At 46.1% G+C, this 24,348-nt stretch overlaps 1 protein-coding gene across 2 annotated transcripts in view; it reads left to right on the top strand.

The window, feature by feature from the left end:
• The window catches only part of RASA2 (RAS p21 protein activator 2), a 516,748-nt gene that overhangs the window by 480,967 nt on the left and 11,433 nt on the right, over nucleotides 1-24,348 (top strand). For both annotated transcript variants that reach the window (XM_085633666.1, XM_085633665.1), the window contains exon 22: nucleotides 4,085-4,188. In XM_085633666.1, coding sequence (XP_085489792.1) covers nucleotides 4,085-4,188 — 104 coding nt within the window. The remainder of the gene's footprint in view (nucleotides 1-4,084; nucleotides 4,189-24,348) is intronic.

Raw genomic sequence — 24,348 nt, 5'->3', positions numbered from 1 at the left:
CCTTTGGAAGGATCTACTTTAGCTCAACAGTGCAGGGTCCTGCACCAGAACCTGTACACACTCCACCTTCATGCATGCAGATTGAGTGGTGGCAGTTGACAGTTTTTGACCTTCTGCAGACGTCTGTGATGTAAATTTGGCAGTCGAGTATCCCTCAACCAAGACTGTAAACACCTGTTTTTGGGACAAATTTGTTGCTTGGTGCGCTACCAAACATGTTGATCACCTTTCTGCTACTCTGTCATTGATATTATTTGTTCTTTCATTAGCTAGGCAAGGTTTTGCCTTTGGCACAGTTAAACGTAACTTTTGACTATATCGGCAATCTTGCAGTTGCCGGAACAGCCCTTCCTCTTTAAGTCCTTTAAAAAAATACAAAAAAGTCTTCCATTGTGACTTGTTTCCTTAAAGGATTACAACAAATGTTTCATTCAAAACCCTTCATAATTACCCATTGGGACATGAATCTGGCCTTGAAGTGCTTTCTCTTTGAGCCTATTCACAACTACCCTTTACGTCTTCTGACCATAAAAACTGCCTTTCTAGTGCCCTTTACATCGGCCAGGAGGGATGGCGAACTGCAGGCACCTTCCGTATCAGTGTATCCTCCGTACACCAATTCTTTGCAGACAAACTGGTTCTGAGGATACGTGCTTCTATCCTGCCGAAAGTGGGTGACACCCTTCCACATTGGTCAGACCATCACACTGCCAACCTTCTTTGCTCTGGCTACCCTTTCCAAAGAGGAGGAGAGACTCCATTGCCTGAATCCAGAAATAGCGATATCAATCTACATTGACAATACTATGGAACACCAGGTGAACGATTAATTCTTCAGTGAGGTCGCCGGAGCTGAGCAGAAAAGGTCCATCTCAAGAAGAATCATAGTCTTCATTAAAATCTGCAATAAACTGGACAAGAAGTAACCCCCTGAGGGCTTGTGTGCTCATTCCACCAAAGTTAAAAAGCTGCAACCACTGCATTGGCTATCAAAGTCCCTGTCCTGGCCATCTGTCAGGCTGCGACGTGGGCATCTCTGCACACAGTCACCAAGCACTACTGCCTGGACAATCTGGTCTGTTTTGATGGGCACATTCCCATTTCGGTCCTCCAGGACTTCCTGATTACATTTCTTCTTAGAGCTACCTACCGAGGTATTGCTTGGGTATCTATTCGAAGGTCCGGAATTTTTGGGTAGAAATCTCTATCAGATGAACAAGTTACTTGCCTTTGGTAACGCCTTATCTGGTAGAGACTGTCTAGCCGCAGATTCCTTATCTGATCCTCCCCACTTTGAAAACCGAATTTTCCATATAGCGTGACCTTTATGAGATCCTTAGTGTCTGCACTCTGATACCTCAGCTTCCTTCATGGCTCTGTGCTTCAGACTCTGAAATGTTGCAAAAAGTTACCAATCAGCACCCTGTGGTGGCTTCTATATAGGCCCTGCACATGTCACCACCGGTGCACCCGTTGCGGGGCCAGTCGATGCCACCTACCGGTACACAGTGGTACTGCTCAAAAAGTTTCCAGATCCAGTGTGACGCCTGGGGAATATTCTTAGGTAAAGAATCTGCGGCTAGATAGTCTCTACCAGCTATGACTTTACCAAAGGTAACTAACTTATTTTTTTAGGCAATGAGAGATTAATGCACCTGTTGCAATTATGTATCTGTAAACTGCAGTCTGTGGTTGTAATCCTGGTGATCTCTCTCACAAGGGATGACCTACTGCAAAGATTTCAGTGTAACCTACATGCAGCAGCTTCCAATCCTAGAAAAATAGGCCTTTAAATCAATACTGATTCTGCTGCTTTCCCTGAGTGAGGACACATCAGTGTTGGTGTTTCTGATGCTTCTGAAATGTACCTGGGTATTGGTGGCGATATCGGCCGCTCACCCATTACAGACTTCCAGCATATTAGGGTTGTATTTCAAGAAATCTTCATGGTTAAAATACAGCATTGTTTTAAGGCTTATGTCACTCACCCAAATATTTTTGGGATGAAAATAAAATTGTTTCGGCTTAAATGCTGGTGCTGAAATTAAAAGGGATTAAAAAAAGAGTGGGGGTATTAAAAATCAGTGCATGATTAAGGACATTAGCCGCATAACAGTACCATGTTCTGTTATGTGTTAAGATGGCACATTCCACAAAGTAGAAACTAAAAATGAAGATGATGTAGTGACCGGTGAGGTAAAAAATTGGACACAGCACTGTCTTCTCTGTGCTCTTGTCTACAGTGACCGTTTAGCTACTGAAGGACTAGAGTGTTTTCAAATGTATATATTTTTTTTGTGAAAATTAAAGTACTATGGAGATATAACATAAACGCAGTGCTTGCTGCCTGTAATCTTTATATACATCAACACAATGGAACTGCCTCACAACTTGCTGATTAAGTAATCCTAACAAATGCAAAGTTAGTATATTAACTAAGTCACTGCCTTTCAGACTTGACTGGACACAGCATTGATGACTCTCAAAACTAGTGGTTGTTAAACTGTGGTCCGGGAACCCAGGGGGCCCATGAAACCTACTCAGGAGGTCTGCGACTGCTTAAAAAATCAAATACATTAACAGATTAATAAAGTGTATATAAATAACGATGCAAATTTGGACATTTTAAAACCTTCTGTAAATGTGAAGGAATTTGAAATTGAAAGCTACAAATTCAGTTCTCCTCAGATTGATTCATGGGAACAGTGCAAGTGCATCAAACCGCATATAAAATGCACGATGAGCGACCTCAATTGAATTTAGAAAAGCTCCATTAAGAGTTTGATTATTTTTGTTTATTTATTAATGAAATAACATATTTTATTATTTGTGTAGATGTTTAATGAATACATGTTTCTGTATTTTTTGTGTATTGTATTGTGGTTCACATCATCAAAAATGCAGTGGCTGGGGTCCCCCCAGCTTCCAGTAATGACTCAGTGGGTGTCCCCTGATTCCAATAATGATTCAGTGGTGGTGCTCTGCTTTCAGTACTGGTTAAGTGGGGGTCCTCAGAAGTCAAAAAGGTAAGATTTACTGCTCTAAACTATTCTATCCTGGGATGGTAAAGGCTATGCAAAGGTTGATGTTATGCTTGAGAAAAGAAGATTATGGCTGGTAGGGATTAATCATCACAAAGAAAATAAATATCCCATTCTTGACTACAAAAGAAAAATCTCTGTAAAGATGCAAGAGGAAACATAACATGTGTCCATTCATTAAGTTTTGGTTTAGCCGCTTTTGTCCATTTTATGACAATGCTCTTGTCATTTCATTATTGATCACAGTATCCTTTTCAAGGTTCCTATAGCCCAGGCTTCTCCAACAAGTAGCTGGTGAGCTACTGGTGGCTCTCCCGCTATGTGTAAGTAGCTCTGCAGCCCAACTACCCCCAAGAATAGTGTTAAGTCTGAGAACCCAGCAAAAGCAATCCTTGAAGGCCTGCAACAAACCGCTGACACTGGTCTTTCTGCGGGAACATGCCAGTGCTGCTTTCCCACAGGAGCCGCAAAGGCCGGAAAACGCCATCCATGAGCTTGCACAACAGTATCACTTAATCAAAATCTTCTTTTGAAAGATTGGCATACTGGAATATGGAGTCAATGATGCAGGAGTGTTGGAGTGATAGGCAATGTGATTTTTCAAAGATAGCTGGGGAGCAAGACCCGCGAGCTCAGGCTTCATAGGCCAGCAGGACCATTTAATCTGCAATGGTAGAACCAAGCACTCATTCGCAGATGCAGAGTCGCCAAGGTTGGCACAGCTGATGATCATGTCCCGTTGGCTTCTTTGTGTTAAAAGTTAGCAGTCAGTCCAGAGATTTTGTGACATCAGAACTTGCCTTTCGCATAACCATTTTTAATTTTTTTGTGGTCTACTTTTACCATCTTAATTTTCATGAAATAAGAATTTGACATGTTTCAGGAAGTTTCAACAGTATTGCTTTTCGTTGTAGTTTGAATGCAATAGTTTTTAGTTTGTTTATTATTTGTGGTTTTCTGCCATTGCCAAATGTTCTAGAAACACTGTTGTGCATACTGTCCCAACAATGTTGAACATACATTGATTATATATATTTTTGCAGGGGTGTTCCAGCAAATATTCAGTTAAATATAGACGGGGACCGTGAAACTGAAAGAATCTATTCCCTCTTTTTCATAAGCATGCCTAAACTTCAGAAGATGGAAGGTAAGAAAGCGCCAATTCAGTTCCTTTCTCAAACGTTTCTCATACAGAACAGCCCACTAAATATTTTGTGTTGTGTGCCTATCTCCAATACTTCACCCATCACATTGCCAGGCACTGACTGCATTAAAAAAAAAATAAACTTTATTCGTTTTACATCCAGCACAACGTACAACTGTATATGCAACACATTAAATTTCAAAATATACTGCGTCTCCATTTTCATTTGTTTTGCCCGCTAAGTGGGGGGGACAAATCACCGCATTTTGACTTTACAATTGAACATTGTCAGCATTAAGTCGCTATAGAGGCCAAGCACTGACTCGCATAACAAGATCATCTCAATTCAGTGGACATCAGGCACCACATGAAAATACTGCTAAATTAGGGTCAAAACAAAGACAACACTATTAAAACTAAACACCCTACATGGTGTAACATACTGCCCATGTAGGCAAGTGCTTCAGTGCCCCACATGAGGGTAGAAAGCCCTATACAGATGTTCTAGTACAATACATTGTTTAGGGATATTTCAGTGCTAGTTAAAACATCGAGGAGCATGTCAGAGTGAAAACTATAGTGTTTACGTATGGCAGAAAAAGGTCCTTGTTTGCTGACGCCACAAGTTCCTATATATATATTTTTTACCATTGTTTGTAGAAGAAGTTTCTCCTGACCAGTCGCAGAAATGAGTCATTTTACATAGAATTCAGAAAGGGTCTGTGTCTCTTTTAACCTTAGATGTCTCCATTTAGAAGACTTTGGTCAACTCCTGGTACATCCTGAAATTAAACCTTAGCATCACAGTACTTTTTTGTGATTATGCTCAACAAGTATCGTCCACCCAGAATGAGTTAATATAACAGTTACATGATTTTGAGCCTTTGCTGTCCTTCTGTATGTCAAAATAGATGGTAAATGCACCATATTCTTTTCAGAAACTGTGGTGCTAATAACTGATGGCATGCGCTTACTAGATCATTGGTTTGTCCTGCAAAGTAGGCCATCAGCACCTAGAGCCTTCTTCTATATGTTTTCACCTTACGCAAGCCTTTGCAGTGTTTTCAGGACTCGATGCCTCTTGAGGGAGATTAAAGGATATCATATAGTTGATTGGATAACATTGCAAGATACACTATTTGGGTGTAGCTTTAGATGTTAGGTTTTGCCTTTCTTTCGCTTGCATCTGCTTCACCAATTAATAAAATATTCTTCTTCTGTCCACTACAGCACGCATTGTTGAGCTTCAGTCCTCTGGCTGGAGCATCTGGAAAGATTTCCTTTGACGTCTTGTTCAGAGGATGTCTTTTATATCTAATATAACAGGAGCCATGCATTGTTTTGCCTTTTGTGCTTTTATAGATTGATTTTGGATTTCAGCCGAGGGTCAGTGCTGTTTCTTGCACTGGTCCCCCCTTAGAATCTAAAGCAGGTTCCTTGTTTATATCTTTTGGTCACCTTTTGGTCTGGCATTATGAGCCTATGTGTTCATGATAAGTATAGCCAATTGTTGTGTAATATTTGCAGTGAACAGTGACACAGAGGGTGGGAGAGTGTTCCAGGACATGAGTGACTACTGAAAAAATTGAAGAAGAATGGTACTGCTGAGTAGTAGAAGAGATTTAGAGTATGTGGTGATGAAATCCCTGTGTGCTACAGAAGCTCCTGGGCACAGAGCCGAAAAGACTCCAGTTAAGAGACATGCAGAGAGGCGGGATGAATGGGGACAGGAAGATCCACCAAAACATCCACCAGAATATAAAGAAGGTCTACAACATGACAATAATGGAGGCAGGACTTTATAAAGAAAAGGAACGGAAAATTTGGTTGAGTAAATATTCGTGGTTAGTCATCTCTACAGATCTAGAAATAAACATAAAATGGGACATGGCAAAAATACATAATATCTATGTAAGAAAAAATAATTTAACAATATGAATGGAAATTAACAGATTGTGGCTGAAAGGAACACACAAATGTGCCTTATTTACTTTGGGTCCCTATGTTGAGTGGTTCCTTCAGTAGGAAATTTTACATTTCAGGTTTTTTTTTTTCTTCACTTACACTTGTTTATTCTAACACAGATGTAATTTGATTGGTTCATTACTCTGGCAAGCTTGTCGGAAGCATATTACATTTTGCGGGAAATTCAGGGAGTCAGAACTCCTTTCAGTGGGCTATGCAGGGGCTATTGGGCCAAACCATGTAGGTTGAGTCCTTTTACTCCTGATATCTCGGGGTCCCACCCACTATGGATCCTGAGCAGCTGAGCCAAGTAACCCTTCTGCACTTCACTCTCAGGGGTAGCTGTAGACGAGCAGTCAAAGGCTCACTCTGGGGGAGTGAGAGGGGAAGGTAGTGCAGATACAGTTAGTGAACACGACTCATAACTTCACATGCACTCAGTAATGACAGTAAATCTATTTCCAGTAAAATACCTGCTTTTATGTTAAAGTATTTTATTTCAAACTCTACATCTGGGGTCTCTAACCTTTTGTGTAATAAGATTAATTATGTTACACAAAATTAATCGTGAGCTCATATTATTGTTTGTGTGTAATAGTGAGCTCATCAGACAAGATTACATTATGACAACTGTATCCAAGATTACCAGCAGTGATCATCTCAGTGCATCAGAAGAGTTACCAGCAGTGATATAAAAAAGGCTTTGGCAATTTGGAATACCTATACGTAGGTAATGCATGCCAGCCATAGCTGCAGTGCTCCTGGCACAAAAGTAATCCTATTAGTAATAAGTAATACATTTTTGTCTTTGAATATACATTTGTTTTCATGCCTATGTTAATTTAACCAAGCAAAAATGTCTAATTTAGAAGAGTGGAATGCACAAAGGGGAGCCCCTGACAGGTTGCTGGAGAGCTACCAGTAGCTCATGAGTTTCTCGTTGGAGAGGCCTACGCTACACATTCACAGAACTAATGACACTCTTAAGCAACAACACAATCCCCTTGAGGTCGGAGCGCTAGTGTTTATCTGGCAAATCCATGCCCCACCCTCTTCCTTGCAACCTGGTTGAGGTTATTCCTCATTCACTTGTGGCAGCATCCAGGGAATGCTCACTAGTAGGCCTTACTCAAGCATCCCCTTTGACCCTTAGGAAATAGTCTAAAGCGTCTATGGTTCTGCAGCACCTTAAGCAGCGATTCCACCGGGCCCGCCAGGCCAGTTCGAAGACTTAACCACTCCAGCAGCACAGAAGCATTCACTGTTTCAGTGGAGGTCGCGAACGTGGGCACTAGCAAGCTCTGGTCCTGTTCAGAGGAGTCTGGCTTCTTAGGGTACACTTGGCACCACCTGGCAAGTACAGGCTCCCTCCTGATCGTCACCGCTGGCCTCAACAGCAATTGGTGGTCCTCCCAGCTTTCGTTGGCGCATTAAATTCAGTTTCCCACATGGGGGCTGGGGGTTGATTTTCATGTTCCCGACCGAATCCCAGCAATGGAGCAAAGCCTTCTTGGCATCCTCTGTAGTCCATGTGGTCGGTCGGGGCAGGTCTTGATGCACAATTTCGACTCGCAGGTTGCAGCTTAAATTTTCCTGAGCTACATCCCGAACGTGGCCAAACTAAGTACTGGCAATCCCTCCAGTAGTGGTACTTTCTGGGAAGGCATTGACTTCTCTTGTGCAATCACGAATCCCTCTTTGATCCCTCCTGGCAAAGGGAGTTGCCGCTAAGGCTCACACAAGTGTGGTGCGGACTTGGCACTCCACACATGGCACTCCATGCACGGTTCAGTCCATGGCGGACCTGTGTTGGCATACTTGGGTCGCCAAATCACTTATGCACAGGGCAATGGTCGGATCAGTGCACAGTATTCTCCTCACCTCGCACTGGGAGCTCTCTTATTAGGGCTCCCCAAAGGATTGCGCTCCCTCCAACACTCTTCACTTCCTCACAGGGCACACTGTTCTTGGCAACCTGGCAGGTGCTGGTGCTCCAAGCTCCAGAGCAGTGGGTCTTAGTTTCCATAGTTGATGTCCCCTCACCCAGCTGGGAGACTAGCTGGCCTTGGCCCTCAGTCCTGGTCACAGGTAGAAGTATTGTGAGAAGAAGCTTCCTCTTCTTACAGAGCATGCTAGGCTGCTTGGCAGATGACAAATTTTGGGATCTCAACCTCCCCTTCTTATAGCCCATTTGCAGATACCAAATGTGATTTAGGGTTTGGGTCTTTGAGGTTTTATGTTGCAGTTCTGCTTCTTTTGAAGTTTAGATTTTTCCCTTTCCTACCTCTTGAAAGGCTGTCTGTCACAGCAAGAGAGACTCTGAAGTTGATAAGCCCACAGCAGAGACCATAGGAGTGACTAGAGTTCACACCTGCATGTCAGCCACATTCACATGTGCATCAAAAGGTTAATCCGAAGATTCCAGCCCTACTCTTTATGATTACCTTCTCAGTTCCTATGGTGTGCTATTGACAAACACACACACTGCCAGCACATACAATCACCATGTGCATGATGAACAACATTTCACCCTTCCTGTATTGTAGTCCGCGAAAGCACACATACATCCAGCACATGCTTTTGTTGCGCACGTACTGCATATCACTGTCTTTCTTGCAATTTATTCCTCACATACATACAAACATTCAATACATGCTGTAACCATGCTTGTACTGCACAGCACTGCTCTAGCCATGTACTATACTCTTCTCAGGTTTACATACATCCAGCTCTGTCGTCATTCATGTGCTGCTCAGCACTCTATACGGGTGAGTTAAGCACACCGATAAGGTTTAAGCCTGTTCACGTGGAACCCCCTCTTGCGTTCTCATGTGGCAACTGTGTCCATCAAGTAGTTTACCTCAGATACTTTCTGCACTCATTTGTATGTCCTACACGACCATTTGACCTCCAAAGCCCTTGGACAAATAGGCCTTAGCACTATCACCACCTGGCCTTCTTGACACAAAGTCAGCATAATTGTCTGGTCCTATCATTCCTTCATCAGCGCTTAGCTAGCGTGAAGGTTTTCCTTTGCCTGACCCTTGTATTCTGCTATCAGTTTCCTGAGGCCAGTAACATAGTCCACCACATCCTTCTATGGAGACTCTCAGGTTCCTTCCCACCCCGCACTGGTTGTCCGTACAGAAGTTTAAAGGGACTGAACCCTACTCCCTTCTGTGGATTCTCTCAGTAGGCAAATAAGAGGTATGTCAGAAGAAGGATCCCACTTCCTCCTGAGGTTCTCTTCTATGTTAAACCGCTCCACCAAACCATTGGTTTGTGAGTGGCATGCTGTGGAAAAGTGGTATGTCACACCAGCTTGCTCCTACGTCTCTCTCATGCAACAAGAGATGAAGTTGGTGTCCTGGTAAGAAATTAACATTGCTGGAAATGCGACCCTTGAAAAGATTCTTAGACGAGCTCTTGCTACCACGTTTGCAGTCATGCTTTATAGAGATACACCTTCAGGGTACCCGGTGGCGTGATCCACCACAATCAAGATATACTTACTATCTGACTGTGAGAGGGGATCAAATGGACCAACTATATCTATTCCCACCCTCTCAAATGGAGAACCTACACGTGGTGGGGGCACGAACAGTGTCTTAGTCTTCCCTCCTGTCTTACCACTCATCTGGCTAGACGGTCAGGTGCTAAAGAACCTGTGTCTCTGCCCATCCCTGGCTAGCAGAAAAGAGGGTCAAACCTATCCTGGGATATCTAATTCCCTGGTATCCTGCTATGTGCACCTTAGGGGCCAGTGGCAACAGGAAGTTCCTGTGTACTAATAAAACCACTAGCCTTTTGCTTGTTCCTGGCTCAGGATTTACCAGTTCACTATAAAGTAGACCATCTTCCTAGCCAACATAGTGTTTCGCGACATCTCCTTTGCTGACCTATTCCTGGTCTTCCTTCCGAAGTCTCACAAGCATAGGGCACTCCTCCTGTGCCTTGCACTAATATTCCCGGATAGGCCCCATAGCAGCTAATATAACCTCCAGCTCAAGAAATTACCCAGACTCCAGCAACTGGTCCGGTACAGGAGCATCATCTTTCCTTCCGTCTGTAGCAGACGTTATGACCTCCATGGCCATTGCCTTCCTGGAGTCTTTATTGCAAACTACCTTGTCCTGGTCCCTGCATATCGGAGGTTTACAGCCAGTGCCCTGGTTAACTCAGCTCACATTGTCCAAGCCATAAATGCTTTTGGCCCTGGCACCAAGCCTGGGGAAATCAAATCATTGCCCAAGACATATCCAGCTCCTTACTTTTCCCTTACCCTAACATAAATCATGGCTACCATGCCATTGAGCTCTATCTCAACCCTGGCAGGAGGCAGATACTCCCTGCTGGCTAACAATCCTGTATCCTTGGTTCCAGGGAGGCTTAAGGTACTTCCTCCAAACCATAATGCGGAAGGCTCTAGTATCTCTCGCACTTTCCTCCCGCGGACATTAAATTCCTACCCAATCCCATTGTGCTGGAATGAATGGGCTTCAGAGCATCTGAGTCCCTTTCCCAAATGTCCATAGCTACTAAGTTGGGCGCAACCGGTGCGTTCTTGGGTACCTTCACCCAGTGTAACATGCTTGCTAACATGGGTGTTGCTGGGTCAAGTTCCTTCTCTAGACAATTTGTATTCTACCTGGTGGAACTTAAAACAATTCACCACCTTGGAAGGGTTTTCTTGCCTTACCTTTTCATGATGCTCGTTCCTGAATACACCATTACCATTACCATTCCTATGTTTCCTGGGCCATCCTCAAGTCCCATGAGAATTACCCTGGCCCTTACCCTCTGGTTTTGAACCAGCCTGTGGAGAGTTCATCTACACATTTTTCTTAAAACTGTGCTGCTCTAGACCTTTGTGAAGATTGTTAGCCAAGCACGTATCAGCTAACAGTGCAGGTTTAGTTGGATACCTCTCTGGCAGATCAGACAAATATTGGTAGAGCAGTCCTACTTGAGTCGCTTTGTCACCATCAACTGGTTATGGGACTGACAATCCTTAGCCTCTCTTACCCACTCGTTCAAATCACGCATTACACCAACAATTCTCAAACAGAACCCCATCCACTCTCTTACAGTCACAGAATTGCCGCATGTATTGACCTAGCTTCAGCGTAAACCACCTGGGAGCTTCCTTCAGTTGCTCATAGACCATCTGTTCTGCCTAAGACATTCTCCCAATGATGGCTGTCCCTTCCAATGGCATGCACCCCATTAAGGCAGCTGCCTTAGATACCTCATGTAAGGCCTGAGCCTTACAAGCAAACTCAAAGCTCACAAATATTTCCAAAATATTCTGACCTTCCACATAAAGCATGCACAAGATCTTTTAGAACCTTGGCCAGAACTGGATGTAGAGTCATGTATCCCAGATGGAGTTGTCATTGCTGCCATCCTAAATGTCTTTCTCAAGGGCTATCTTTTATCCTTCTAGCTCTTTTTCCTTTTCCTTCTGTTTCTCCTCCCACGCTGTTTGTTACTCCTTTCTCTCTCTCACAATTTCTCTTTCCTCGCCCATTCCTCTTCCCTCGCCCAATCCTCCTGTCTCTCTCTCCTCTTGTTTGCAGTGATCTAGTCTAAGCTTCTTCCTCTCTAACTCTATGGCTTTCTCATCTTCATCAGTCTTAGCTCTCTGAAGTGCCACCTGCAAGCTCAGGGTATCTGCTAGAGTCACCCCACCAAAGGGATTTACTACTAGGATTGGGGACAGTTTTACCCTAGAAATAAGAGGTTGTGTACACACGTGAAATATTCTAGAAACTAAAGTTGGTGAGTGTCTTGGTCAAACTCTGGAAAATGCATTTGGGGACTCACTCTGCATGTGCCTGGGACAGGTCTGTGCTAAGGAGATCCTAGAGCATGATTCCACAGCGTTCTCTACCTGGGTTCCAACATTGGTTCCCTCCCAGAGTCAACTATATCCTCATCCTTTTCACCCAGTATCTCAAACTGGTCCATAATGAAATCAGCAATGACCTTTCCTGCTCCTGGGAATCTTCCATCCCCACTTAAGTCCTTCGTCTGATGTATGGTCATGGTGCTGAGGTCAATTGCCAAACCTATGTTCTCCATTGCTTATGCATGTCGCCCTTGTGCGTAGAAGAAAGAAAAACTGGACTCTGTGCAGTACTGGTGCAGATTGGAAATGGCCAATGCCACCTCAGTATCCAGTCTCCTAAATTCAAGGTGCCCCACTACTTGCCACCAATTGTCAGAACGCCTTTCAGAGGGCCATGGGGCATGCAGGGGCTTCTGGGCCCAACCGTGGTGGTTGATGCCTTGTTGTTCTGATGCCCTGGCTCTTGACCTTATATACATCCTGAGCAACTGGGCCAAGTACCTCTTCTGCACTCAGTGGAAGCTGTGGACAAGCAGTCAAAAGCACCCTCGAGGGTGAAGTGTAAATGCAAGTTAGTGAATACGACTCATAACTCAAAGTGCAATCAGTAATGTCAATAAATCAATCTACGGTCAAATACTTGCTTTAATATATAAAAAAATAATTATTTGATTTCTAACTCTACACAGTCAAAGAAATAACAGTCGTAAGCAACAACACAATTCCCTTGAAGTCGGGGCTCTAGTGTTTATCTGGCAAATCCCTGTCCCACTGTCTTCCTTTCATTGTGGTCGAGGTTATTTTCAATTCACTAGTGGCCTTATCCAGGGAATGTTCACTAGTAGGCCTTACTCAAGAGTCCCCTTTGACTCTTACAAAATAGTCAAATGTATCTGTACTGCAGCAACCCCTTTAGCAATGGCCTGAACTTGGCAATACTCAGTACTGGCAGCCCTTCCGGGCAAACGGGGTTGCCGCGGTATCAATGCTGGCAAGTCGTAGACTTCTGTGCAATCACCAATCCCATGGCGACTCCTTTGGCATATGGGGTTGCCATTAAGGCTCACATAAGCCTTGGCACTATGTTGGCACAGTCCGGTCTACGATGGCCACCTCTGGCATACAGGGTCGGTGCTACAAGGTGGTATGGGCTTGGTGCTCCACGAAAGGCACTCGATGCACGGCTTAGTCCATGACGGCCCTCTCCTGGCATACGGGCGTGCTAAATCTCTCCTACACGGGGGCAACTGTTCACAGCCATCTCCACACACCTTGCACCGGAAGCCATCTTGGGAGGGGATCCACACTGGACCATGCGCCCTTCCATGCTCTCCTCTTCCTCACAGGACACACTGGTTTTGGCAGGCAGGCAGGTGCTGGTGCTCCAGCCTCCAGGGCAGGTGGTTTTGTTATCCCAGGGTGATTTTCCCTCATCCAGCAGGGATTCCAGCAGGCCTTGGCCGCCAAACCTGGTCACAGACAGAAGTCTTGCAGAGCTTCCCTCCTCACATAGCCTGTTATTCTGCTTGGTAGATGACAGATTCTCAGGTCTTAATCTCTCTTATAGTCCATGCACTGACACCAAATGTAGTTTAAGGTCTGGGCCTATGAAGTTTTATGTTGGGGTTCTACTTCTTTTGAAGTATACCATTTTCTTTCTCTTCTACCTCTTGAAAGGCTGTCTGTCACAACAGGATAGACTCTGAAGGTGATAGTCCTACAACACAGGCCATGGAAGTGACAAAAGTTCACACCTAGATGTTAGCTATGGTGATGTGTGCATCAAAAGGTTATCTCCGGGCTCCCACCCAACTCTTTATGATTCCCTTATCAGCTCCATCTCATTCCTGAGATATCCAGGAACCTTCCTTGTGATCTATCATTGAATCAAAGAGCACCCTTTTGAAATGTATGGGGGGTATCCCCCTCTCTCTCTCCCTTCATCGATGTGTGTCCAATTCAGCTCACAGGAATGCAGCAATAAACAAATCTGTCTGAGTCGATTCCTGTAATCCTCATGTCTTCACTAGGTAGGCCGGGCCTTCCCAAAAGGGTCCTACATTTATTGTACAATTTTAGTGGCACTAGACCTCAGTATTCATACAAAGCACACATACTGTCCAGTACTGTCACCTCCATGTATTGTGCCACCCCAGGTGCATATACATCCAGCACACAAAACCACTCTGCTCACTGCTCAGCACTGTATCCTCTCTGCACTGTGCTATGGTGTGCTATTTGCAAACACACACACTGTCAGCACACTTCACCCTTCCTGAGTGGTACTTATAGCAACAACCGAAGCTTTAATTGCGCACACACTGCACAGTGCTACATCTCTAATGTAATGTATTCCTTGCAGGCATACATACAGTCAGTACATACACTAACCATGTTTGCACTGCACAGCACTGCTCTATCCTTGTACTATACCATTCCCAGGCACACATACATCCAGCGCAATCTCACCACTTATGCGCTGCACAGCCCTCTACACCCAACTGATGTAGGCCAAGGGTTACTTAAGCACACAGCAGAGGAACTTTAAAAAAGGTGTCTGAGCCTGTAGGCTTCACTCGATTGACAATATAAAAAGTACCTGTTCACTCCTACTGAGCAATGCATGGGATGCTGCCACCACCGCGCTTGTGATGCTTAACTCTGCGTGAAGGTTGTAGCTGTCCACCACTACGATGGTAAAATTTTGGGCACCCCTCCCGGTCTAACAAGGCCGCAATATGTGAATCAGGCCTATGTCATGGCGCACACGCATGATTGCAGTTTGCCTATGACAACAAAAATCAGCATTAGGTATCCAGACAACAGTACAGTTGGTCACTCAGGGCAGGGGTACACATCTTTTACCATGCAGAGGACTTTTCCTTCACAACACAGTGTCAGTGTTTTCACTAGAGATGCTAATTCCAAGCGGAGGTTGCAAATTGTTTTTAACCCTGAATTCTCTCTTTCCATAATTTTCTTGTGCTCAGAAGAACCTGGATCTTGGTTTTCTTTGGCACTTTTTATTGTTTTTTGATGATCACATCTGCCAAGAGTTCAACATAAAGATAAAAAAGATATAGTGAAATGTATCACAGCTGACTTATACCATGAAATATAGGACATGGCAGAGCAGTTTGTACTTTAATAAATACTGCTGCATAGTTCTCCTTCTATAAAAGAATAATTGCTTCACAAAGCTTGCTGTTAGGAGCAAGACCAGTAAATAATGAGAGTAGAGCCAAGGGGTGAGAGGTTGGGGGTAGTATGTGCTGACAATTATTTGTGGTACTGTGTTGTGTGTGTGTGTGTGTGTGTGTGTGTGTGTGTGTGTGTGTGTGTGTGTGTGTGTGTGTGTGTGTGTGTGTGTGTGTGTGTGTGTGTGTGTGTGTGTGTGTGTGTGTGTGTGTGTGTGTGTGTGTGTGTGTGTGTGTGTGTGTGTGTGTGTGTGTGTGTGTGTGTGTGTGTGTGTGTGTGTGTGTGTGTGTGTGTGTGTGTGTGTGTGTGTGTGTGTGTGTGTGTTAAAATAATGATGAGATGGAAACTCTGTTAGTAACTGATGTATGGTACACGCTGAGCTGTGCTCATGTTTTATGTTTGCTTTTGAAAAAGTTCAACGCTATAGTAAAAAAAAATAGTTTCAAGGGCCATTTTAAAGCAATGGCATCCATCACTTCAGGTAGGTTTTTTCTTACTGATGTCAATGAAAACCATTGAAGCTTTAATGTGATTCTCAAACTGCCTACTTGTCATAATTCTGGCATCTTCTTTACCAATCAGGCCAGACCTGATCTGCATTAAACCTTCCCAATGAGACTCCTTGCAAATCTTCTCATATCTAACTTTGGTCTGGGTGATGCATGATTGAAGGGCTCTTTTTCTGTTAGAAATTGATGGATCTCAATTCCCCCACTCAAGTTAAAAACATCCTCACCTCAATGGATTTTTTTAAACATCTTTTTATTGGAAATTTGAAAGTTTCAACTACAGTGTGATAACGTTTGTAACGATCACAGTTGCATGTATATTTGTTTAATGAACTGCGTCTGACACTGCCCTCATCCCCTCCCATGGGCCACCCGTTCCTCCAAGATATACTGCATCCTCACCCCTGCCCTCCACTGGGTTGGGCGTATCTGTATGATCAGTTGGTATTTGTAGTTTGTGATTGAATTGCAGCAGCCCCCGATAGGAGTTCCAGTTCTTCCAGATCCTTTCCTATTTCTTCGGGTAGCCCCTACCCTCACAGAATGTTTTTTCGGCCACCATATATCAGTCCATGTCTCTTTTCAGGTCCGTAGAAGTCCCACCCCCCCCCTCCCCCCCACCCCCCAACCCCCCACCACCAGCTTTTGCAATGTTTGTTTTTGCTACCACTAGGCCCAGCGTCACCCACAGTTTCTGAAATCTGGTTCCCTCTGGCTCACCCCATATATCCATATATTAAACTTGCCTCAATGGATTTGTTAAACAGTTCATCTAAATGCTCACCCAAAATACTGATGAGATGCTTCTATAATTGTTCAGGTAAACCTTATATTCTCCTGACTTCAAAGGCCTCTTGTTCAAGATTGCCCACCATTTCACTTTTCTTCTGGAATCTTCTTCACTGCCATGCCTAACAACACTAAATAATATGATTGCATAAATACAGAATTTAATAATTCCCTAATCTCATCGATATTGAAACCTATATTGTGACCATTGCATGACTTGCTGATGTCAAAAAAGACAGATTTGATCTCCATAGGGCCAGTCTTGTTATCTGTGTTTTCTACTCTGTAAACATTTGAGAAATTACCTTTTTGTTTCTGTAAAATGTAATTTTTTCGACCAAGTTTGTACCCTCTCCAATCCACAATGTCTTGTTCGATCATTTTAATCAAAACGGTGAGTTGTTTTTGCTATCCTTACCTGTGCTGATATCCCTTTCATAAAACCGTATCATTCTGAGTCTTTACCACAGCCCTCTTAGGATTCTGAATATCCATCTCTCTCTTTATCCTCTTCCATGCCTTATTCAGTCCTCTCATATTCATCCCAAATCACGTCATTTATAGAGGACTAAACATTCAGATTTAAAATATTCAAATGAATCCATATTTTTTAGCTGAAGCAGCAGAGTGAACACACAGAGGAGTTGATGACTGAATATCTAGAATCCCTTATCTAGTTGTCAACAGGGACAAGGTCAGAAACACTCCTGGAATACTGCTTACCAATCTAGAGCGGGAAATGATTCCCTTTTACTCCTGTGTTTAATCAATTCGTCTTGTTTATGGTACTAGAATGAACACCCCGTCTAATGTTTCTTCTCCAAGCTCATTCCCCTACTTGTTATCATCTCAGAGTCCCTTTTCATAGGTTCAACCAACCTTGTATAAAAGCAGTGTTTAAGCCATTGCACCGTGACTCCTACTGGTTTCAGATCGAATGATGTTGGCTGAGCCCAGTGCACTAGGAAAATGTGGTCTTGAGTTTGAGAGGATAATTTGATCTTGCGGCACCACTTCATGCAGCGTCAACCCAAAGCATTTTAAAATAAATATCCACAGTTCCATGCATCATGTGTCTTGATTGTGCTACTCTTGGTTCAGTTATATAACTCCTTGCCTCCACCCCTCTATCTCCGACACTAACTTTGTGAACTGAGGGGTGTTCTACAGTGACCTAATAAATCTAAAGATTCAACTTGAATATTAGAGCAATAGGAAATTAGTTGGATGTTCTAGATAAACTATAAATTTACTTCTGGGCGGATGTAAAGAATTATCTGAAAGAAACACAAAGTGATAGATTCCTTTTATTAGAATATCCCCAGGTGTCAGACTGGATCCGGAAAGGATTCGTCAGCAGTACCCCTGCGCGTCGGTAGGTGGCATTGTGCGGCTGTGGCATCGTGTGGCTCCGGCATCGTGGTCGCCGGTATGACGTCGCGGGTGCTACTTAGTCGCCGCCCACGCACGCTGACATCAGTTCTTTCTTTTTCTGCACCAGCAAGCGCAGATCCGGGAAGTCATTTTTCGACTAACTTTTTGAGGCTTTTTGTCTCCATTGTTTCATCGAGTCTTCGACTCCTGGTGCAGTTAGGATCCCCAGTTTTAAGTCCTGCGAGGACTGTCACCGAATGATGTCAGTGACGGATCTGCACCAAGTGTGTCTTTTCTGCCTGGGGCGCGACCACGACCCCAAGTCGTTCCCCGACTGCCGGGCGATGGCGCGAAGTCTTTGCGGGAGCGGTCCCGAAAGCTGCTTGAGTTCCGGCAGTCGGCTCTGCGCCGCTCAAGGTCCCGGTCCTGCAGGAGGTCGAGGGACCATGCGTGGAGTCATCATCATCATCATCGGTCCTCCGGGTCCAAGTCTTCGCACTCGGCATCAGGTAAGGTGAAGCACAAGAAGTCGAAAAAGCATCATTGTTCTCCGACTTCCCCTCGCCAGTCGCGCGACGCGGCTGAGGGTGCAGGTGGTGCCTCCCCCGCGGCTGCAGCGGAGCCTGTGGAGTCGCCGCCGGCCTACCCGCCCTTTCCGGGTCCGTCGGCGACTCTGGCCTAGATAGAGGAGTGCCTGTTGGCCATGGCTCGACTCTTTGGGCCGTCGGCTCCCGCTGGTGCGCCTTCGGGCCCCGTGGGCCCAACTGGGGGTCCTCGCATTTCTTCACCGGCGGCTCTGGCACCGCTTCCGGCCCCTGCACCGCAGGACCCCCGTGGATCCAGGTCAAGATCCCGGTCGATGCCGGTTGACCTCATAACACCTCCTGCGACGTCGACCCCACCGGCACCACTCCCGACGTCGCCCGCTCCATGGGACGACGTCGCCTCCAGTTTCAGCCCCGAAGGAGACGGGCCGGCGTCAGTCGATGCCGTTCTCGACGCCGCTCGGGGATTTCTATCCCCATGTCCCTAGTCCTTATTTTCAGCCTGTAGAATGGCCTGAGGAAGAAGGGGAGGACTGGGAGGGGTCTGAGGACCCTCTTGCAGCCGATTGCAAGTATGAAGAGGACTGGGCAGAGGAGTTGGGGGAAGCCAGTGGCCTGGAAACCTCTCCAGACCTTGGCATGCTGTCTCCTCCTACCGTGGCTATGGAAGAGGGTGCTAGTTACGTGGTGGTGTTACGGAGGGCGGCAGAGGCACTGCACCTCGAGCTCCCTACGGTGGCAGTCAGGATTAACCTCCTGACAGAAGTGTTTCAGCCAGCAACTACTTCTGCAGAACCGCTGCTCCCCTTCAACGAAGCACTTTCCCACGTTCTTTTGGGCACCTGGTCCAGGCCCACCACAGGAGCTCCTGTGGATAGGAACGTGGCCCGCCGCCATCGCCCGGCTCCGGGTGACCCCATTTTCTTTTCCCAACGCCCCACCCCGAGATCTTGGTTGTCCAAGCCTCTGCTTCTCCAACCGCCTTCCCTTCCGCACCTCCAGATAGGGAATCCAAGAAACTGGATCAGTTTGCGAAGAATATTTTTTCTTCCGCCAGTTCTGCGCTGCGGTCTGTGAACACCGCATGCCTCTTGGGCCGTTATATCCACTGTGTGTGGGATACGTTGGCGACCATGCTGCCTCAGTGTCCGCAGGAGGCCCGGTCAGCTCTCTCCAAGGCTGTTGCAGAGGGGAGAGAAGCAGCGAAGTTCGTGATTCGTTGTGGCCTAGACACCGCTGACTCACTGGGCAGATCAATTGCAACGACAGTGGCGATCCAACGCCATGCCTGCTTGAGGACAACTGGATTTTCGGGGGATGTCCAATACACACTCATGGACATGCCCTTTGATGGCCGTCGCCTCTTTGGCGACAAGGCAGACCGCGCGTTGGAAAGGTTCAAGGACTCACGGGCTACGGCCAAGTGCTTAGGACTCTCCGCAGTCCGCCGTCTGCTTTTCGCTCCTTTCGTGGCACCGGAAGGGGCGCCCTGCAGCGTTTGCATTAGAGCCACAAGCCTGCGCAGCAACAATCGCAGCGCGGACTCGGGTTCCGCTGTGGCGGACAGAAGGGCCAGCGAACGGGTCAGTCCACCTTCACCCCGGCCACTACTGCCTCCAAGCCTTCCTAGTCCCAGCTTTCAGGCCCATCAGACGCCAATGGGCGGCAGGATTCGCCATGACCTCCCCCACTGGCACACCATCACATCAGACAGGTGGGTTTAGAAATAGTCCAAAGGAGCTACTCCCTCCCCTTCGAGACAACCCCTCCAGCCATGCCACCTCAGTACAACCGCATGTCGGGGGATCACTTTGTGCTTCTTCAGCAGGAAGTTGCAGCCCTCTTGGCCAAGGGGGCCATCGATCGCGGTCCGACGCCAGAAGTAGGTCGTGGTTGTTATTCTCACGACTTTCTGGTGCCAAAGAAGGACAAGGGCCTGCGTTCTATCTTAGACCTCCGGAACGTCAATCACTTCCTCCGCAAAGAGAAGTTCAAGATGCTCACTTTGGCTCAGGTCTTGTCTGCTCTTGACCCTCAAGACTGGATGGTAGCGCCAGACTTGCAGGACGCTTACTTCCACATCCCAGTTCTGCGGGCCAACCGCCGTTACCTGCAGTTCACGGTGGGTCACAAGCACTTTCAGTTCATCGTGCTCCCCTTTGGCCTCACCAGCGCCCCTCGGGTGTTCACGAAAGTGATTGCGGTGGTCACAGCTCATCTGCGCAGATCAGCGGTTTGTCTTCCCCTATCTCGATGACTGGTTGTTGAAGGCGGGTTCGCCCCAGACAGTTGTCTCCCACCTCCAGACTACGGCCGACCTCCCGCATTCGCTGGGGTTCTCCATCAATGTGCCGAAGTCGCACCTGATTCCCTCTCAGAAGCTCCTCTTCATCGGAGCGGTTTTGGATACGGCACAGTTTCGGGTCTATCCTCCCGAACAGCGAGTCCAGGATATTCGGGCTCTGATTCTGATTTTTCAGCCCTTGTCCCGGGTTTCGGTCAGGGTGACCCTGAGGCTGCTGGGCCTCATGGCCTCCTGCTGACCAATCATGCCAGATGGCATATGCGGGCGTTGCCGTGGGACCTTGAGTTCTAGTGGGTGCAGCATCAGGGGAACCTGTCCGATCACGCCCAGATCTCAGAGGGCACTGCAAGACAGTTGCATTGGTGGCTCACGGACCGGCATTGGGTCGACGGCAGATCCCTCTCCCTTCCCCAACCGGAGGTCACAGTGGTGACTGATGCGTCCCGCCTGGGATGGGGCGGCCACATGGGAGAGGCAGAGATCAGAGGCCTCTGGTCTTCGGCGGAGTCCAAGCTCCATATCAACCTTCTGGAGCTTCGGGCGATTCAACTTGCACTGAAGGCATTCCTTCCCACTATCAAGGGGAGAGTAGTGCAGGTGTTCACAGACAACACCACCGCCATGTGGTACTGCAACAAGCAAGGCGGGGTGGGGTCGCGGACCCTATGTCAGGAGGCTCTGCGCCTCTGGACATGGCTGGAACATCAGGGCATTTTCCTGGTGGTTCAACACCTGGCAGGTTCTCTGAACGCCATGGAGGACGAACTCAGCCACAGGTGCATGATGGATCACGAATGGCGTCTTCACTCAGAGGTGGCGCAAGGTCTCTTTCAGCAATGGGGAGAGCCTTGGTTAGATCTATTCGCCACCGAAGAGAACGCGCAATGTAATCAGTTCTGCGCTTTGGAATGTCCAAGGCTGCACTTGCTCGGAGACGCTTTTTGCCACGAGTGGAGTTGCGGTCTATTCTACGCCTTTCCGCCTATACCACTTCTGCCCAGGGTGCTGAAGAAGATCAGGCGCAACGGGCACAAGTCATTCTTGCGGCCCCTGACTGGGCTCGAAGAGTATGGTATCCTTCTATTCCTTTTGTGATGCCACAGTGGGACTTGAATCTGGTTCTTACATACTTGATGTGCGCTCCCTTTGAGCCCCTTCACAACTGTCCTCTTCGTCTCTTGACCTTGAAGACTGCCTTCCTGGTGGCCATCACCTCCGCTAGGCGAGTGAGTGAGCTCCAGGCTTTTTCTTGGAAGCCTCCCTTTCTATCGGTCCATCCAGACAAGGTTGTGCTCAGGCCCTGTCCTTCCTTTTTGCCAAAAGTTGTTACGGCCTTTCACGTTGGGCAGTGCTTTACTTTGCCCACCTTCTTTCTGCCTCCGCATCCTTCCAGAGAGGAAGAGAGGCTCCACCCTCTGGACCCAAAATGTGCGCTCTCATTCGATCTCAACTGCACACAACAGTTCTGGGTGGATGACCAGCTCTTTGTTGGCTACGTTGGCACCAATAAAGGTCGGGCGGTGCACAAAAGGACTATCTCCTGCTGGGTTGTCTTGTGCATCAAAGCCTGTTACTCTTTGGCTCAAAAGGAGCCTCCGGTGGGTCTACCTGCTCATTCCACTAGAGCTACTGCAGCCACTACTGCACTGGGACGTGGTGTCCCCCTGCAGGACATTTGTCAGGCAGCCACGTGGCCCTCGTTGCACATGTTTACTAAGCATTACTGCCTTGACAGCCAAGTCCGGAGAGATGGCTTCTTTGGCCGTTCTGTTCTTCGGGACTTTCTGGTGTGATCCACCACCGGGGTTGTTATTGCTGGGGTATTTATTCTAAGGTAAGGAATCTATCACCATGTGTTTCTTTCAGATGAACAAGTTACTTACCTTCTGTAACAATATATCTGTAAGAAACATTAGTAGTGATATATTCCTTACCCCCCACCCATCCTCCCCGTTCTGCGAACTGATTTCTAGGGTTAAGGCCATCCCTTTCAGGGCCCTAGTTTCAATACACCAGTGGTCAGTATCTTGCATGGCTCTGCCTTCCTGACGCGTAAAGTCGTGTATAGAACTGACTTCCGTGGGCGGCGTCTAAGTAGCGCCCGCGACTTCATCCCGGCGACCACGACACCAACGACAGACACGGAGCCGCACGACGCCAACTACCGACGCGCAGGGGTACTGCTGACGAAAACTTTCCGGATCCAGACTGATGCCTGGGGATATTCTAAGTTAAGGAATCTATCACTACTAATGTTTCTTACAGATATATCGTTACCGAAGGTAAGTAACTTGTTCGTTAGTACCAACAGTCTAAATTTACTCAGAGTATGTACATAAATTCACCTCAAAAGGACTATATATTACATTATGCACCTATACAATGCAAACATTTTTCTTACTGTGAAATGTACTGCTCAGCAGATTCTGCTTAACACAAATTGTCCAATCCCTTGCGCACAACCTGTTATGCTCATATAAAGTGTGAGCACTGTTGCTTTTTCTTTTGACATTGAATGCTTACAATGTGTTTCTCTCTGCCACTATATTTCAATAGTTTAGTAGTAACACGTGCATTAAGAAAACTTAACTGTTACTCTGTGTGCATCTTGTTTTCCTTTCAGTAAGCAATCTTTCTATCGCCTTAATTGTGCTCGGCAGCTTAATGGGTTATCTTGTTTTTCTTCCTGTAAGCAATCTTTCTATCGCCTTAATTGTACTCGGCAGCTGGATGGGTTTTTCAAATTTTTGCTCTTCACTGAGGAGATATACACCTTTGCTGTCTATACAAAAAGAATCCAGAGAATATTTATCAGCATCAGATTAAAGATTGGCAATCGTCTGGCTCCATATTTTCTAGCTCCCAGCTCCATCTCAATGACAGATCTCCACTCTTGTCGCCATCTCTAATCAATCTTAACTGACATTGTCTTTGTCTCCCAGCTTGTTGTGTCATACCAGTACGAGTACTGGGAACTTTTTTTTTTAATCAAATGAAATGAAACCTAATCCTCAACCTTATCCCAAAGGCCACATTCTAACATAAGTCCACTAATGTGTAAAAAAAAAAAAAACAGGTGTATTTTGCAGAGCACACAATTTACCCCAAGGAAGTCGTTCAGCTCTGTTGAGAGATAACGTATGTTTAGTGCAACCCAACTCAGTGGTACTCATTTTATCATCCTCCAAGTCATGAAAGGCTAAGTGGACCTGCTGGGAATAGAACCTGCAACTATGAAGTCAATCACAAATTCCTGCAGTGGATGCATTACTAAAGTGAGTCTCAAAGCCCTGGTTCTGCTATGTGTGAAATATAAAGTTATTTGACTCAGTTGTGAAACAAAAACATTTTATAGTAAAACTGTGAATGAAAATGACATTATTAGTATACAAATAGTAAAATGCAATACATTTCAGCAAGTCCTATATTTCAAAGGTCAGCATTTAAGAATGTGTCATGCCATTGTTCTTTTTACCATAATAGGCATTTCACATATAGCTGTTTCACGTTAACCTAGAGGTCTCCGGGCACTCTTATGTTAAAAAAGGGCCACAGAAATACATTTTGGTAGCACCTTTTACATGTACTTCATTATTGTCCTTGGCGGTAGCTATTTGAAGGTTGTTC

The sequence above is a fragment of the Triturus cristatus genome, chromosome 11 (genome assembly GCF_964204655.1).
Source record: "Triturus cristatus chromosome 11, aTriCri1.1, whole genome shotgun sequence".
In the NCBI taxonomy this organism is placed as follows: domain Eukaryota; kingdom Metazoa; phylum Chordata; class Amphibia; order Caudata; family Salamandridae; genus Triturus; species Triturus cristatus.
Note: the sequence above shows the minus strand (reverse complement) of the source record. Positions and strands in the feature narration are given on the sequence as shown.